Source organism: Pseudophryne corroboree, chromosome 2 (genome assembly GCF_028390025.1).
Source record: "Pseudophryne corroboree isolate aPseCor3 chromosome 2, aPseCor3.hap2, whole genome shotgun sequence".
Classification (NCBI taxonomy): domain Eukaryota; kingdom Metazoa; phylum Chordata; class Amphibia; order Anura; family Myobatrachidae; genus Pseudophryne; species Pseudophryne corroboree.
In genome coordinates this window covers 341726497-341743409 of record NC_086445.1, presented here as the reverse complement: position 1 = coordinate 341743409, position 16913 = coordinate 341726497, and the positions used below count along the sequence as shown (strand labels likewise).

The following is a 16913-nucleotide window of genomic DNA, read 5'->3' as shown; positions in this document are numbered from 1 at the left end:
CCCTTGGGTGGCTGGGGGGGGGGGACCCCTTGATTGAAGGGGTCCCCATTCCCCCAGGGTTCCCCGGCCAGGGGTGACTAGTTGGATATTTGATGCCACGGCCGCAGGGCACTGTATAAAAGTGACCCCCGGCTGTGGCATTATCTGTCCAGCTAGTGGAGCCCGATGCTGGTGTTAAAAATACGGGGGACCCCTACTCGTTTTGTCCCCCGTATTTTTGGCACCAGCATCAGGCGCAGAGCCCGGTGCTGGTTTTAAAAATACGGGGGATCCCCTGTCAATTTTTTCCCCGCATTTTTAGAACCAGGACCAGCTCAATGAGCCCGAGGCTGGTTATGCTTTGGAGGGGGGACCCCACGCCATTTTTTTCCCGGATTTTACCGTTCCAGCAATAAAAAAAATAAAAAAATAAAAATATTATTTTAAAAAATATATAAATAATATTTGTGCCTCCCCCAAAAAAAAAAAAAAAACCTAATCCCTTCTAATATAAATAGATCTGCTATTCCTAAAAAAAAAAACACAAAAAAAAACATGTTTAAAATTTTTTTATTTGTTTTCACCCTCCAAAGTGTGGCGGAGTGAAAATCGCGAATTTGCTGTCTAAAAGCACTGCAGGCGAATTTCCAAACTTGAATTGAATATGCTGGAGGCGAATTGCAGCATCTGTACCATTGCAGAAAAGGCGAATTCGGAAAAAGGCGAATTGAGAAAAGGCGAATTTTGACGGGCCGTTTTTTTGCGAAAAATGACTGCACTGCATAGGCGAATTGATTTTTGGAGGCGAAAACGGCCTGGAATTCGCCTATTTTGCCAATTCGCCCGCTATTGCATATACCCCATAGTCTTTATGACTATATTATGTGGTATTTGCCAGCAAGGTACTCATATTGCAGCCCAGGGCGCCCCCCCCCCCCAGCGCCCTGCACCCATCAGTGACCGGAGTATGTGGTGTGCATGGGGAGCAATGGCGCACAGCTGCAGTGCTGTGCGCTACCTTGATGAAGACCGAAGTCTTCTGCCGCCGATTTCCAGGAACGTCTTCTTGCTTCTGGCTCTGTAAGGGGGACGGCGGCGCGGCTCCGGGACCGGACGACCGAGGCTGGGCCTGTGTTCGATCCCTCTGGAGCTAATGGTGTCCAGTAGCCTAGAAGCCCAAGCTAGCTGCAAGCAGGTAGGTTCGCTTCTCTCCCCTTAGTCCCACGTAGCAGTGAGTCTGTTGCCAGCAGATCTCACTGAAAATAAAAAACCTAAAAATATACTTTCTTTTCTAGGAGCTCAGGAGAGCCCCTAGTGTGCACCCAGCTCGGCCGGGCACAAAATTCTAACTGAGGTCTGGAGGAAGGGCATAGAGGGAGGAGCCAGTGCACACCAGGTAGTCCTAAATCTTTCTTAGTTGTGCCCAGTCTCCTGCGGAGCCGCTATTCCCCATGGTCCTTACGGAGTTCCCAGCATCCACTAGGACGTCAGAGAAAAGGGAGTACCTCCAAGGTCTTTTTGGAGTCCAGGTCCACCTTCAATGACCTCAACCACAGAATACGGCGAGCCAAGATGGACGTAGTCGATGCCTTGGCCGCCAACACTCCTGCCTCAGAGGACGCCTCCTGAATGTAATAGGCGGCGGTGGTCATGCGAGACAGGTACTGTCTGGCAATGTCAGATATATCCTGAGGCAGCTCTTCCTCTAATACCTTAACACATGCTTCAATTCCTTTTTGCAACCCAAGAGGCTACTATAGTGGGTCTATGTACAGCACCTGTAAGGGAGTAAATAGACTTCAGGCATCCTTCCACACGCTTATCAGTCGGTTCCTTCAGTGAGGTGACAGTAGTGACAGGCAGAGTAGATGACACAATGGACAGGTGACATGGGAATCCACCGGTGGTGAATTTTCCCACTTGTTACACAACTCTGTAGGGAGAGGATAGCAAGCTACCATCCTTTTAGACCGGGAGAATTTCATTACTGGAAGAGACCAGGATTCTTGTTGCATGTCCACTAGATAGTCAGAAGTAATAACATTTTAGTTACCTTCTGACGTTCAAACCCATCAGGTTTCTTAGACACCGTAGTGTAATCCTCGTCATCATCAGTGATTTGTAGGATCTGCTTAATAGCAACCACTAAGTTAGGGACATCAACCTGAGTAGTGGATTCCTCGTCAGAAGCAGCAGTGTCAGTGTCTGACGGGACAGTGTACTCCCCATACTCATCAGAAGAATCTTCTGAGAGATTAGTGAAGTGTGAGGAGGAAGTAGCCCGCTTAAATGACCCCATGACGCGAGAGTGACTTGGGGCAGCTTTATGTCTAACTAAGGAGTGACTCCATTGCTGCAACTGGGTAGACAAATTTTCCGCCCAAGGCGGATTTACTATAGGGACAATAAGTGGCTGTAATTGCACAGGATGTCCCATAGGGGGCGTAAGGCGTGTCACAAGCGTATTGAGCACAGATGGATATCAGGAATCCAAGATGGCTTGTGTGGTGTCAGCTGTCAGATTCAGGCTCTACGAGTTTCGCTGGTTATAGGACATCCAGCTTCATCAGGAGATCACACCAGCGATCTTGGATTCCTGATATCCATCTTTGGCATCAATTGGACACTGCACTCCACCACTTGGATTATCATCTTAAAGTTCCTAATATATGGACTCCCCTCTGGCCATAAATGGACAATTCCTAAGGCTGATAGCACATTAAGGAATGATTCCAACTGTTCTGGTAATATCCAGTGTTTATTGCCTCTTACTATTTGGTGGAGGTCCTAGCCTATGAGGACTTATTTACAGGAACCTTTTTGGTGGATCGGCTGAGTGTCAAAACATTTTAATTGGTTGGCAGCTTAATTCAAACCATTTCTATGGCATTGTCTATACTTTATTAGCCTTTATCCATATGTATACCCTTTTATATCTATTTTTTTTAATGTTTATTGGTAAATATTTTTTTTTTATTTAACAAACCGTCCAGATTTCTTATATCTTCACAGCCAGCGCTGGTTTCTGTATTGTTTTTGTTGCATCTAAGGGAACTTGACCATCTCTATACCAGCGGCTATTGACAGCGCACTTGTATATAGTTATATAAACACTGAGGAAGAGCTGCCGATGGCAGCGTCATGGCAGCTTCAGATCAGTCTGGGCTGAACACAGTCTCGCAAGATTTGATGTTATCATCTCGCGAGACAGTCAATGTAGTTTATCGAGTTCCTCGGCTGCAAAGGAGCAATGCTGGTGCTCCCAGGGTCCCATTATTCCTGGAGAATCCAGGAATCCGGGTGAAGGGAAAATCCTCCTGGAGGGTTGCCACCAAATTCTGGAGAATCCAGGAAATCAGGGAGAGATGGCAACCCTACTTATAGAGGAGGCCCCACAATGCATCCTGGGACAGCCTAAAACTTTAGCCTGTTGGTGCCTCTCTGGATCAAGATCCACTCTACATCCGATGTTTCCCTGTGGAAACCAATGTACCCTGCTGCAGAAAGAGTCAATATAGCCAGTGGCTGCGGAGTTACAATGTCCAGCATGCACCTCCAGCCTCAGATATAGAATGGTGCTGTACTGATGTGTGATCTGTGTGTGTACTGTATGCAAGGGCTGACCTGCCAGCCTCTGATATAGAATGGTGCTGTACTGATGTGTGATCTGTGTACTGTATGCAAGGGCTGACCTGCCAGCCTCTGATATAGAATGGTGCTGTACTGATGTGTGATCTGTGTACTGTATGCAAGGGCTGACCTGCCAGCCTCTGATATAGAATGGTGCTGTACTGATGTGTGATCTGTGTACTGTATGCAAGGGCTGACCTGCCAGCCTCTGATATAGAATGGTACTGTACTGATGTGTGATCTGTGTACTGTATGCAAGGGCTGACCTGCCAGCCTTTGATATAGAATGGTGCTGTACTGATGTGTGATCTATGTACTGTATGCAAGGGCTGACCTGCCAGCCTCTGATATAGAATGGTACTGTACTGATGTGTGATCTGTGTACTGTATGCAAGGGTTGACCTGCCAGCCTCTGATATAGAATGGTGCTGTACAGATGTGTGATCTGTGTACTGTATGCAAGGGCTGACCTGCCAGCCTCTGATATAGAATGGTACTGTGCCAATGCATGATCTGTGTACTGTATGCAAGGGCTGACCTGCCAGCCTCTGATATAGAATGGTACTGTGCCAATGCATGATCTGTGTACTGTATGCAAGGGTTGACCTGCCAGCCTCTGATATAGAATGGTGCTGTACAGATGTGTGATCTGTGTACTGTATGCAAGGGCTGACCTGCCAGCCTCTGATATAGAATGGTACTGTGCCAATGCATGATCTGTGTACTGTATGCAAGGGCTGACCTGCCAGCCTCTGATATAGAATGGTACTGTGCCAATGCATGATCTGTGTACTGTATGCAAGGGCTGACCTGCCAGCCTCTGATATAGAATGGTACTGTGCCAATGCATGATCTGTGTACTGTATGCAAGGGCTGACCTGCCAGCCTCTGATATAGAATGGTACTGTGCCAATGCATGATCTGTGTACTGTATGCAAGGGCTGACCTGCCAGCCTCTGATATAGAATGGTACTGTACCAATGCATGATCTGTGTACTGTATGCAAGGGTTGACCTGCCAGCCTCTGATATAGAATGGTGCTGTACAGATGTGTGATCTGTGTACTGTATGCAAGGGCTGACCTGCCAGCCTCTGATATAGAATGGTACTGTGCCAATGCATGATCTGTGTACTGTATGCAAGGGCTGACCTGCCAGCCTCTGATATAGAATGGTACTGTGCCAATGCATGATCTGTGTACTGTATGCAAGGGCTGACCTGCCAGCCTCTGATATAGAATGGTACTGTGCCAATGCATGATCTGTGTACTGTATGCAAGGGCTGACCTGCCAGCCTCTGATATAGAATGGTACTGTACCAATGCATGATCTGTGTACTGTATGCAAGGGCTGACCTGCCAGCCTCTGATATAGAATGGTACTGTACCAATGCATGATCTGTGGACTGTATGCAAGGGCTGACCTGCCAGCCTCTGATATAGAATGGTGCTGTACAGAGTACTAATTATTTATCCCACAAGATAAAGTTTTAAACACAGATAAAGTTGATACATTTGCTATGACATTACAAGTGCAGTATTCTGTAATATTCCTTTACTTTGTATACTTTATGGTTTGCACATTATTTTAATGGTCTTTCTCCTTTCAGTTTATTTGCTCCTTGAAATAAATGTCTTGGCCTTACATTAATACAGGGTTAGAAAGATGAATAATGGTTACCTTGGGAACACCTTTGGAACAATTCTAATGAAGTAGTTTCCCTGTTTGAAAGACTCTCTTTATATAAGTAAGTATTGCTTTGTCTTCACACTACCCAAGGTAACGTAACCAAGGCACATGTATGAGCAGAGTAAGCTGTCCGTGCAATTAAAGTGATTACCAGGAGTATGAATATGTGACTAATGTACTTCAATAAGTATCACCCGTACAAACAATGACATTCTGTATATGTATTAGTCTTATACAGAAAATTAAAATAGATAATCATAAGTGAAAGAGAATAGTACCTTCTTCATACATTTCTTCTTGTATGTAAGCCTCAGCTCGGTCCTTCAGAGCATTCACGTTATCAGTTTCTTTCTCCAGAAACTCTGTGCACTCTTTAATGGCTTCAGTAGATTGCTGGTTCTAGAAAAAAGAAGTCTACATTTATTATAGACAAGACACTAGCATTAAGGCCAACTCTGTATTCTGCCAGCACTGCTAACACATGCTAATACAGAAAGTGCGATTTCAGCATAAGCATAACCAGTACATATTTTGTGGACGGCTGCACTCTCTCTTAGCTTTGCTCACAATCATTAAGGCAAGTTTTCTTCACCTTAGACTCCATCCCTCTTTTCTGGAATGATGTAGCATAGCCAGGCCTTTACATTGGTTCCAAAGTAGTCTTGGTGTGTACATGCCCTGCCTCATCCTGCTCCATTCCCTCTCATACCACACATCCTCCCCGTCTTACTGTCCTTTTCTTTCACCTCTATTTCCTCTTTTTTTTTGTACATAGTAATTCAAATGTGATCTCTACCTCTAATATATAACATTACAGATGCAAGTTGGTCAGAAACGCTCTTCCTTTTCTCAGACTGTAGGCTAAATGTAATAGGGTACGATTTTGGAAAACGTGCAATTTGTACTACAAATTCGCACAAATGTAATAGCTTGCGATTTTGTTAAAAATTGCAAGTTTTGAACATATACCAAAAATCGCAAGTGAAAAATTGCATCCAGATGTTTTCACATTGAAAATCGCACATGTAATAGGATGCGATTTTTCCACTTGCACACAAAAACCTTACCAAAAATCGCCAGAATAATAGACCAGGTTTAGACTGGCGATTTTTGGAGAAGCATGCACAGATCTGTGAGATCCGTGCATGCTTCTGTCTGTAATAGGCCCTACACACATGCCGATATCACTGCACGATATGAACGATCTCGTTCATTAATGAACGAGATAACGTTCATATCGTGCAGTGTGGAGTCACCAGTGATGAACAATGCGCGGCCCCGCACTCGTTCATCGCTGGTGACATGTCGGCTGTGCATGCAGGCCGATATGGACGAGATCGTCCATATTTGCCTGCACGTCTATGGAGCCGGGTGACGGGGGGAGTGAAGAAACTTCACTCCCCCCGTCACTGCCACCCCGCCGCCGGGTCGCCTGTCTGCCGTATCGGCCGTCGGGCACCTCGGCGGCACATCGCCTAATGTGTAGGGCCCATTAGAGTAAAGAAAGTGTTAAAATGGCCCTTCTATATTCTCGCAGAACCCTCCTTTCTAGCATGTATACTGAGCTATTTTTAAACATATTTCATAATGCATATCTTTCCCCGCTACGTCGATTTCATATAGGAACCTCCACGACTCATAACTGTCCCAGGTGTCATCGGGAGGGGGCGGATAACTACCATTGCCTGTGGGCTTGCCCTATTGTAAAATATTTCTGGCACTTAATACGCAGATATGCTGAATTAAAATTGACAAATTATGTCCCATTTACCCCGGAGTGGGCAATTTTTGGAATGGTTAATCCTATGCTTCGAATAACCCCGGGTAGTAAGAAATTACTACTAGCCATAAGCGCAGCGGGTAAAAAATAAACGTTATGGTAAGAACTTACCGTTGATAACGTGATTTCTCTTATGTCCACAGGTATCCACAGGATAACTTTGGGATATTGTCGAGCGACAGCGAAAATGGCACCAACACGGTCACGAGCTTTCTGGCCTCCCAGGATGCATTGGGGCCTCCACTATATAGTCCCGCCCACTGTCTCAGTCAGATCAGTTCTTTCCACAGCAATTATAGGCAGGAACATTAGGTAGAGACCTGTACAGGCGATAAGAACACACATGCACACCCTTCCATACAAGAAGGAAGAGGTTTTTAGTGTTTGTCTAGATCCTCAAATCAGATGCGTCCGGGTGGGATCCCTGTGGATACCTGTGGACATAAGAGAAATCACGTTATCAACGGTAAGTTCTTACCATAACGTTTATTTCTCTGGCTGGGTCCACAGGATTATCCACAGGATAACATTGGGATTCCCAAAGCCATTTTAGTGGTGGGGACGCTCCTGATTGCACAGGAGGACCTTTCGCCCGAAGTCTGCGTCATGAGAGGCAAAAGAATCCAAGGCATAATGTCTGATGAATGTGTTTATGGAAGACCATGTGGCTGCCTTACATATCTGTTCTGCTGATGCACCCTGTTGTGCTGCCCAAGGACCTACCTTACGTGTAGAGTGTGCAGAGACATTAGCCGGAATAGGGAGATCTGCATGAGAATAAGCTTCAGATATTACCACTCGGAGCCATCTCGCCAGCGTCTGTTTACTAGCAGGCCAACCTCTCCTATGGAATCCGTAGAGGATGAAGAGGGAATCTGTTTTCCTGATGGCACTAGTACGATCTATATAGATTTTTAAAGACCGGACCACGTCCAGTGACGCTTCTCCCGCAGATAGTCCCGATACCTGAAAAGCTGGGACTACAATCTCTTCATTCAGGTGAAACTTTGACACCACCTTTGGAAGATAACTAGATCTCGTTCTGAGAACTGCTCTGTCTGGAAAAAAACTTAGGAAAGGAGACTTACATGATAATGCTCCTAAATCTGACACTCTTCTGGCTGACGCCATTGCCAGTAAAAAAAGAACTTTAATCGTTAACCACTTAAGATCCGCTCTCTCAAGTGGTTCAAACAAAGGACCCTGGAGAAATTTAAGAACTAAATTCAAATCCCAGGGAGCTGCAGGAGGAACAAATGGAGGTTGAATATGTACTACTCCTTGGAAAACCGTACGTACATCCTGTAGGTCAGCAATCTTCTGCTGAAACCATACAGTCAACGCTGAGACTTGCACCCTCAAGGAAGCAACCTTCAACCCCTTATCCAATCCTGCCTGCAGAAAATCCAAAATCCTAGCTACTTTAAAGGCTCTTGGATTGTAATTTTTTCCAGAACACCAATGAATATAGGCTTGCCATATTCTATGATATACACGGGCCGAAGAAGGCTTTCTTGCTCTAAGCATGGTTTGGATTACTTGCTTTGAAAATCCTTTAGCCTCTAAGATAGAGGTTTCAACAGCCACGCCGTCAAAGACAGGCGATCCAGATGACTGTGACAACAAGGACCCTGCATTAACAGATCTGGACGTTGAGGGAGCAGTATCGGTGCTTCCACGGACATTCTCCACAGATCTGTGTACCAATGCCTTCTTGGCCAAGCTGGAGCTATTAGAATGATTGCTCCTTTTGCCTGTTTTATCTTTCTCACTACTCTGGGTAACAGAGATATTGGAGGGAACAGATATGCCAGCTGAAACCTCCATTCTACTGACAGTGCGTCTACCAGGACTGCTCCTGGGTCCCTTGTTCTTGATCCGTACCTCGGAACTTTGTTGTTTAGACGAGACGCCATAAGGTCTATCTCCGGTAGACCCCATCTGTTCACCAGTGTCTGAAACACTTCTGGGTGTAGTGCCCATTCGGTTTCCTGAATGGTGTGCCGACTGAGAAAATCCGCTTCCCAATTTAGTACACCCGGGACAAATACTGCTGACAATGCTGGGAGATGGAGTTCTGTCCACTTTAGAATGGGAGTTACTTCCTCCATCAGACTCTTGCTGTGAGTCCCTCCTTGATGATTTAGGTATGCTACTTCCGTCGCATTGTCTGAGCGGATCTGGACTGGTCTTCCTTGTAGATTGTCCTTTGCCTGAACTAGGGCCAAGTAAATGGCTCTTATTTCTAACAGATTTATCGGCAGGCGACTTTCTCTTGCGGTCCATTTTCCCTGGAACCATAGGCTTCCGAGTACCGCCCCCCAACCTTGCAGGCTGGCATCTGTCGTCAGGACTTGCCACTCTTTTATCCAAAAGGGTCTCCCCTTGTTTAAATGGTCTGTCTGTAGCCACCATGCTAGAGACCTTTTCACATTTACTGGAATCTATATCATCTGCTTCTTTATTGTTTGATGATTTCCGTTCCATTTTGTCAAAATGAGATGCTGCAATGGTCTGGAGTGGAATTGCGCATATTCCACCATGTCGAACGTTGATACCATCAGACCCAACAGTCGCATTGCTGCATGGACTGACATTGTCTGGGCTTGCAACGCTTCCTGAGCCATGACCTGCACCTTGACTATTTTCTTCTCTGGTAAGAGAACTCTCTGTAGGTCTGAATCCAATATGGCTCCCAAATGAACCATCCGCTGTGATGGATTCAGGGACGACTTCTCCCAATTTATGAGCCACCCGTGTCTCTGTAAACAAACTATCATCTGTTGGAGATGGCTCAACAGTAAATCTTGCGACTGTGCTTAAGATTAATAGGTCGTCTAGGTATGGGAATATCCTTATCCCTTGTTTGCGCAGACAAGCTGCCATAACCACCATGATCTTGGTAAACACCCTGGGTGCTGTAGCTAGCCCGAAGGGCAGAGCTTGGAACTGGAAGTGTTCCTTGAGGATGGCAAACCTGAGGTAACACTGATGTGATAGTGCTATAGGCACATGTAGGTAAGCATCCCGCACATCCAGAGATACCATATAGTCTCCCGGTTCCATAGCCAACATTATGGAGCGTAACGTCTCCATGTGGAACTTCGGGATCCATATGTAATTGTTCAACATCTTCAGATTTAGAATTGGTCGATATGACCCATTTGGTTTCTGGATTAGAAACAGATTGAAGTAATACCCCTGTCCCTTTTGTGATGGAGGTACTGGGACAATCACACCTGACTGCAGTCATTTTTGGACTGCTTCTTGCAGGGCATTGGCCTTCGACTCTATACGAGACAGGCTGGTGCAAAAAAATCTTTGAGGAGGCTGCCTCCTGAATGGGAACCCATACCCCTGAGATACTACCTTCTGCACCCAGGCATCTGTTGTTGACTGTTGCCATGTGTGTGCAAATTGCAGGAGTCGGCCCCCAACCCTGGAATCCTCCAGGCGGAGGCCCGTCTCTTCAGGCTGAGGGCTTTTGTTCAGGTTTGGAAGCTGGCTTTTTGCTAGCCCACTGCTTCCTACCCCTGGATTTAAACTGGGGTTGTTTAGGCTCCTCTTTACCTTTCGCTTTGCTTTGCCAGCGAAATGAGCGAAATTTTAAACCCTTGGACTTAGGGTTGTAGGTAGCCAGAAATCTGACCTTCTTCGATTCAGCCTCTGACTCTAGGATATCCGATAAAGGTTTTCCAAATAATATATTACCCACGAAAGGCAATGCTTCCAATTCCTTCTTGGACTCCGCATCTGCCTTCCAGGTCCGTAGCCAGACTGCTCTGCGAGCGACTACTGCCAGGGCTGAAGCTTTAGAAGCAACAGTGCCTACATCAATGGCTGCTTCTTCTAAATACTGGGCAGATTGTCTTAAACGGCAAAGACGATCCTCTTGCTCCCTAGTAGGAGAGGGGATGTCATTCTCTAGTTCCTCTATCCATTCGCCCATTGCCTTTGCTACCCAGGCCGAAGCCATAGCAGGTCTTACCACTGCACCCACAAGAGAAAAAATATTTTTCAATAGGCTCTCTACCCTCCTGTCTGTGACATCATTCAAAGAGGTAGATGACAGTGGCAAAGCAGATTTGTGCACTAGTCGCAGAACATGTGCATCTACTTTTGGAGGAACTTCTCTCTTCGAACAATCTCCAGCAGGAAATGGATAATAAGAATCCCATCTCCTAGGAATCTTATACTTTTTACCGGGCGCTGCCCAAGACTCATCCATCATTTCCGTCAACTCCTCTGACGCTGGAAATTCAGCTTTCACTGACTTTGTTCGTTTGAATACAGGTGCTTTTGCTTTTAACGCTGTCTTGGCTGGTTCTTCCAGAGAAAGCACAGCCTTTACTGCATATATGAGTTCAGCTACATCATCTGAACTAAAGCTCTGCGACTGATCATCATACGGAGTTGAATCTATTGTTTCCGCATCATCATCCGATGTATCCTCTTGTGTAGTCTGCCATACAGACGTATCTGTCTTAGTCTTACCTACCCCTTGGTTGCTTGTAGAGGCTACTGGAACCAAACCATAGGAAGGGAGCTGCATGTATGGGTTCATAGTGTAACCTAACCCTTGAGGTGGTGCTACTGGAGCTAACCTGTCCGCTATTGAAGACAGAGTCTTTGCGAACATATTCCTTGGTGGCTCTACTGGAGGTTGAACTAACTCCTGTTTTTTACTTCGCTGAAAAGCGAAACAGTTTGCACACAAACCCTCATAAGTGACCAATTGAATCATATCAATTACCCCTGACTTACAAGATAAGCATGTTAGGGCTGTAGGAGTGCTTGACAAATTCTCCTCATCACTTTTGCCGCTCACAGACATTTTTTCTGATATTGACTACACAATTTTGTGACTGAACCACACCCTATAATCAGTATATAGAGGTGAAATCAATCTGACCACAGTGCACCTGATTTGAGGGTCAGAACAGGACTGACATTACACAGAAAAGTCAGCACACATACTAGCAGTCAGTCACATGATAAAGCATTAGACATTGTCATAAGAGAATACAACCTCCATAATAACTTATACATAAGTAGGAAAATTGTACTTCTGTTTAACTGGTTCTTTTTTCAACATAACATGCAGAAAACACAGTAATATACAGGTGTCATATGCAATAGGTACTAAAAATTAACAGTGCACACTAAGAAGTAGAAGGAATTTTTAGTACTGTATACCCTGCCTCCAGGGAGCGGGATACAGGGAGACTCACCACACTTCCATATCCAAGCAAAGACGCTCGAAAGACGCTGAGTGGATTCAGACGCTACTGGTGTACACTGCCGCTCTTGGTAACTGATAACGGACACGGACGCTCACCAACGGACACGGACGCTGAGCGACTCCACGTGCATGCAGACACTAAAGGCCTGCGACTCGGTCTGGGCGGGTTTATATCCAGTGTACAGAACCGCAGCGTCTAAGCTGCGACCGAGTACCCTCGTGGTAGCGTCTGAGCCGGAAGTGAGGTCATTCAGTTCATGAAACGAGAGACCCGCGGGAACTGGCCATGAACTCGAAGGAGGGACGGCAAGGAGAGCGTCTGAAACCCCCTGTTGACTTAAACTCCCAGGATCGCGGCCTCACCTAGTCCTGGCGCCTATGATCCCCGGAGCGTAGCGCTGTCACACTCGAGATGTTCGGCGCATCAACACGCTGTTTGTAGTCTCCACCAAATCAGCGTAGCTGTGTCCTGACCCCTCTAGTAAGAGGAAGTCCATATGCTCCGGCCACAGCCTGGTAACGTCTGCTGGACCTGCTAGAACATCCGACACAGACGCCCGTCGAGACAGCACTGTACCGCGAAGGTAAGCGTTGTTGCGACCCGGTGGGGAGTTGTTGGAGCGACTCTTTCTAATACACGTTTAAGACGCTGTTAAGAGAAGTCGCTCAAACCAAAACAGTAAGTCTATAAAAATTAAGTAATGAAAACTTGAGGCTGCTTTCACAGCAGCCCTGTGACCATGCGGCTTCCTGCCGCACCAAGCAAAAAACTGATCTGACTGAGTCAGTGGGCGGGACTATATAGTGGAGGCCCCAATGCATCCTGGGAGGCCAGAAAGCTTGTGACCGTGTTGGTGCCATTTTCGCTGTCGCACGACAATATCCCAATGTTATCCTGTGGATAATCCTGTGGACCCAGCCAGAGAAAATAAGATTTTAAACCTACCAGTAAATCTTTTTCTCCTAGTCTGTAGAGGATGCTGGGGACTCCATAAGGACCATGGGGTATAGACGGGCTCCGCAGGAGACATGGGCACTCTAAGACTTTAGATGGGTGTGAACTGGCTCCCCCCTCTATGCCCAGAACTGTGCCCAGAGGAGACGGACAGTACGAGGAAAGGATTTTTGTTAATCTAAGGGCGAGATACATACCAGCCCACACCATACAACATGGTATATACTAAACCAGTTAACAGCATGAACAAAACAGCATCAGCCAGAAACTGATCTCAACTGTAACATAACCCTTATGTAAGCAACAACTATATACAAGTCTTGCAGAATTTAGTCCGCACTGGGACAGGCGCCCAGCATCCTCTACGGACTAGGAGAAAAAGATTTACCGGTAGGTTTAAAATCTTATTTTCTCTTACGTCCTAGAGGATGCTGGGGACTCCGTAAGGACCATGGGGATTATACCAAAGCTCCAGACCGGGCGGGAGAGTGCGGATGACTCTGCAGCACCGATTGAGCAAACATGAGGTCCTCATCAGCTAGGGTATCAAACTTGTAGAACTTAGCAAAAGTGTTTGAACCCGACCAAGTAGCTGCTCGGCAAAGCTGTAATACCGAGACGCCTCGGGCAGCCGCCCAAGAAGAGCCCACCTTCCTAGTGGAATGGGCCTTTACCGAATTTGGTAACGGCAATCCATCCGTAGAATGAGCCTGCTGAATCGTGTTACAGATCCAGCGAGGAATAGTCTGCTTAGAAGCAGGAGTGCCAACCTTGTTGGCTGCATACAGGACAAACAGTGCCTCTGTTTTCCTAACCCGAGCCGTCCTGGTTACATAAATTTTTAAGGCCCTGACTACATCAAGGGACTTGGAATCCTCCAAGTCACCCATAACCACAGGGACCACAATAGGTTGGTTCATATGAAACAACGAAACCACTTTAGGCAGAAATTGAGGACGAGTCCTCAACTCTGCTCGATCCACATGGAAAATCAGATAGGGGCTCTTGTGAGACAAAGCCGCCAATTCGGACACCCGCCTCACAGATGCCAAGGCCAACAACATGACCACCTTCCAAGTGAGAAATTTTAATTCAACTGTTTGAAGAGGTTCAAACCAGTGTGATTTAAGGAACTGTAACACCACGTTACGGTCCCACGGTGCCACCGGGGGCACAAACGGAGGTTGGATGTGCAGCACTCCCTTTACAAAAGTCTGGACTTCTGGGAAAGAAGCCAATTCCTTCTGAAAGAATATAGATAAGGCCGAAATCTGCACCTTAATGGAGCCTAACTTTAGGCCCATATCCACTCCTGTCTGTAGAAAATGGAGAAAACGACCCAGCTGAAAATCTTCCGTAGGAGCATTCTTGGCTTCACACCAAGATACATATTTCCTCCAGATACGGTGATAGTGCTTCGCCGTTACCTCCTTCCTAGCTTTGATTAGAGTAGGGATGACTTTCCCCGGAAAACCGTTCCTAGCTAGGATTTGGTGTTCAACCGCCATGCCGTCAAACGTAACCACGGTAAGTCTTGGAACACACAGGGCCCCTGTAGCAACAGGTCCTCCCTGGGAGGAAGAGGCCACGGATCTTCTGTGATCATTTCCTGAAGATCTGAATACCAGGCCCTTCGAGGCCAATCTGGAACAATAAGTATTGTCTGCACTCTTGTTCGTCTTAGGATTCTCAATATTTTTGAGATGAGTGGAAGTGGAGGGAACACATAGACCGACTGAAACACCCACGGTGTCACTAGGGCGTCCACCGCCACTGCAAGAGGGTCCCTCGACCTGGAAAAATACGTCCGAAGCTTTTTGTTGAGGCGTGACGCCATCATGTCTATTTGAGGAATTCCCCAACGACTTGTTACCTCTGCAAAGACTTCTTGATGAAGTCCCCACTCTCCTGGATGTAGATCGTGTCTGCTGAGGAAGTCTGCTTCCCAGTTGTCTACTCCCGGAATGAAGACTGCTGACAGAGCGCTTACATAATTTTCCGCCCAGCAAAGAATCCTGGTGGCTTCTGCCATTGCTGCTCTGCTCCTTGTCCCGCCCTGGCGGTTTACATGCTACACGGCTGTGACGTTGTCTGACTGGATCAGAACGGGTAGGTTGCGAAGAAGATTCTACGCCTGTTGTAGGCCGTTGTATATGGCCCTTAATTCCAGCACATTGATGTGTAGACAAGCCTCCTGGCTTGACCATATTCCCTGAAATTTTTTTTCCTTGTGTGACTGCTCCCCATCCTCGGAGGCTCGCGTCCGTGGTCACAAGAACCCAATCTTGAATGCCGAACCTGCGACCCTTTAGAAGATGAGAACTCTGAAGCCACCACAGGAGAGATACCCTGGCCCTGGGGGACAGGCTTATCCTCCGATGCATTTGTAGATGGGACCCTGACCACTTGTCCAGAAGGTCCCACTGAAAAGTTCTCGCATGGAACCTGTCGAATGGAATGGCCTCGTAGGCCGCCACCATCTTTCCCAATACTCGAGTGCATTGATGAACGGACACTCTTTTTGGTTTCAGCAGGTCCTTGACCATGTTCTGGAGTTCCTGGGCTTTTTCCAATGGGAGAAAAACCCTCTTTTTTTCCGTGTCCAGAACCATGCCCAAAAATGACAGCCGAGTTGTCGGAACCAACTGCGACTTTGGTAGATTTAGAATCTAGCCGTGTTGTTGTAGTACTCTCAGGGAGAGAGAGACGCTTTTTAGTAACTGATCTCTTGATCTTGCCCTTATCAGGAGATCATCCAAGTATGGGATAATTGTGACCCCTTGCAGGAGCACAATCATTTCCGCCATTACCTTGGTGAAAATTCTCGGGGCCGTGGAAAGCCCAAACGGCAACGTCTGAAACTGGTAATGACAATTCTGTACAGCGAATCTCAGGTACGCCTCATGAGGCGGATATATAGGAACATGAAGGTATGCATCCTTTATGTCTAGTGACACCATAAATTCCCCCCCTTCCAGGCTGGAGATCACTGCCCGGAGAGATTCCATCTTGAATTTGAACCTTTTCAAATATAGGTTTAGGGATTTTAGATTCAGAATTGGTCTGACCGAGCCATCCGGCTTCGGGACCACAAATAGGGTTAAATAAAACCCTTTCCCCTGTTGCCCTAGGGGAACCTTGATAATCACCTGCTTTGTATGGCAGCTGAAACTATTTCCCTCTCTGGGGGAGAAGCAGGCAAGGCCGATTTGAAAAATCGGTGTGGAGGCACATCTTCGAACTCCAGTTTGTAGCCTTGGGATACAATTTCGACCACCCAAGGGTCCAAATCCGACTGAACCCAGACCTGGCTGAAGAGATGAAGACGTGCCCCCACCGGTGCGGACTCCCGCAGCGGAGCCCCAGCGTCATGCGGTGGATTTTGTAGAGGCCGGGGAGGATTTTTGTTCCTGGGAACTAGCTGTAGCTGGTGTTCTTTTCCCTCTACCTCTACATCTGGCGAAGAAGGAAGAGCCCCGACCCTTTCTGAACTTATGCGACCGAAAGGACTGCATCTGGTATTGAGGTGTTTTCTTTTGCTGTGGGGGAACGTAAGGCAAAAACGAAGACTTACCCGCAGTAGCTGTGGAAACCAGGTCCGCGAGGCCCTCCCCAAATAAAAACTTCACCTTTGTAAGG

The 16913-nt window shown here is 46.8% G+C and overlaps 1 protein-coding gene across 3 annotated transcripts in view; it reads right to left on the bottom strand.

Annotated features, from left to right (window-relative positions):
• DNAJC3 (DnaJ heat shock protein family (Hsp40) member C3) overlaps window positions 1-16913 on the bottom strand; it is a 315586-nt gene that overhangs the window by 50405 nt on the left and 248268 nt on the right. For all 3 annotated transcript variants that reach the window (XM_063953028.1, XM_063953030.1, XM_063953027.1), the window contains one exon: window positions 5576-5696. In XM_063953028.1, the coding sequence (XP_063809098.1) occupies window positions 5576-5696 (121 nt within the window). The remainder of the gene's footprint in view (window positions 1-5575; window positions 5697-16913) is intronic.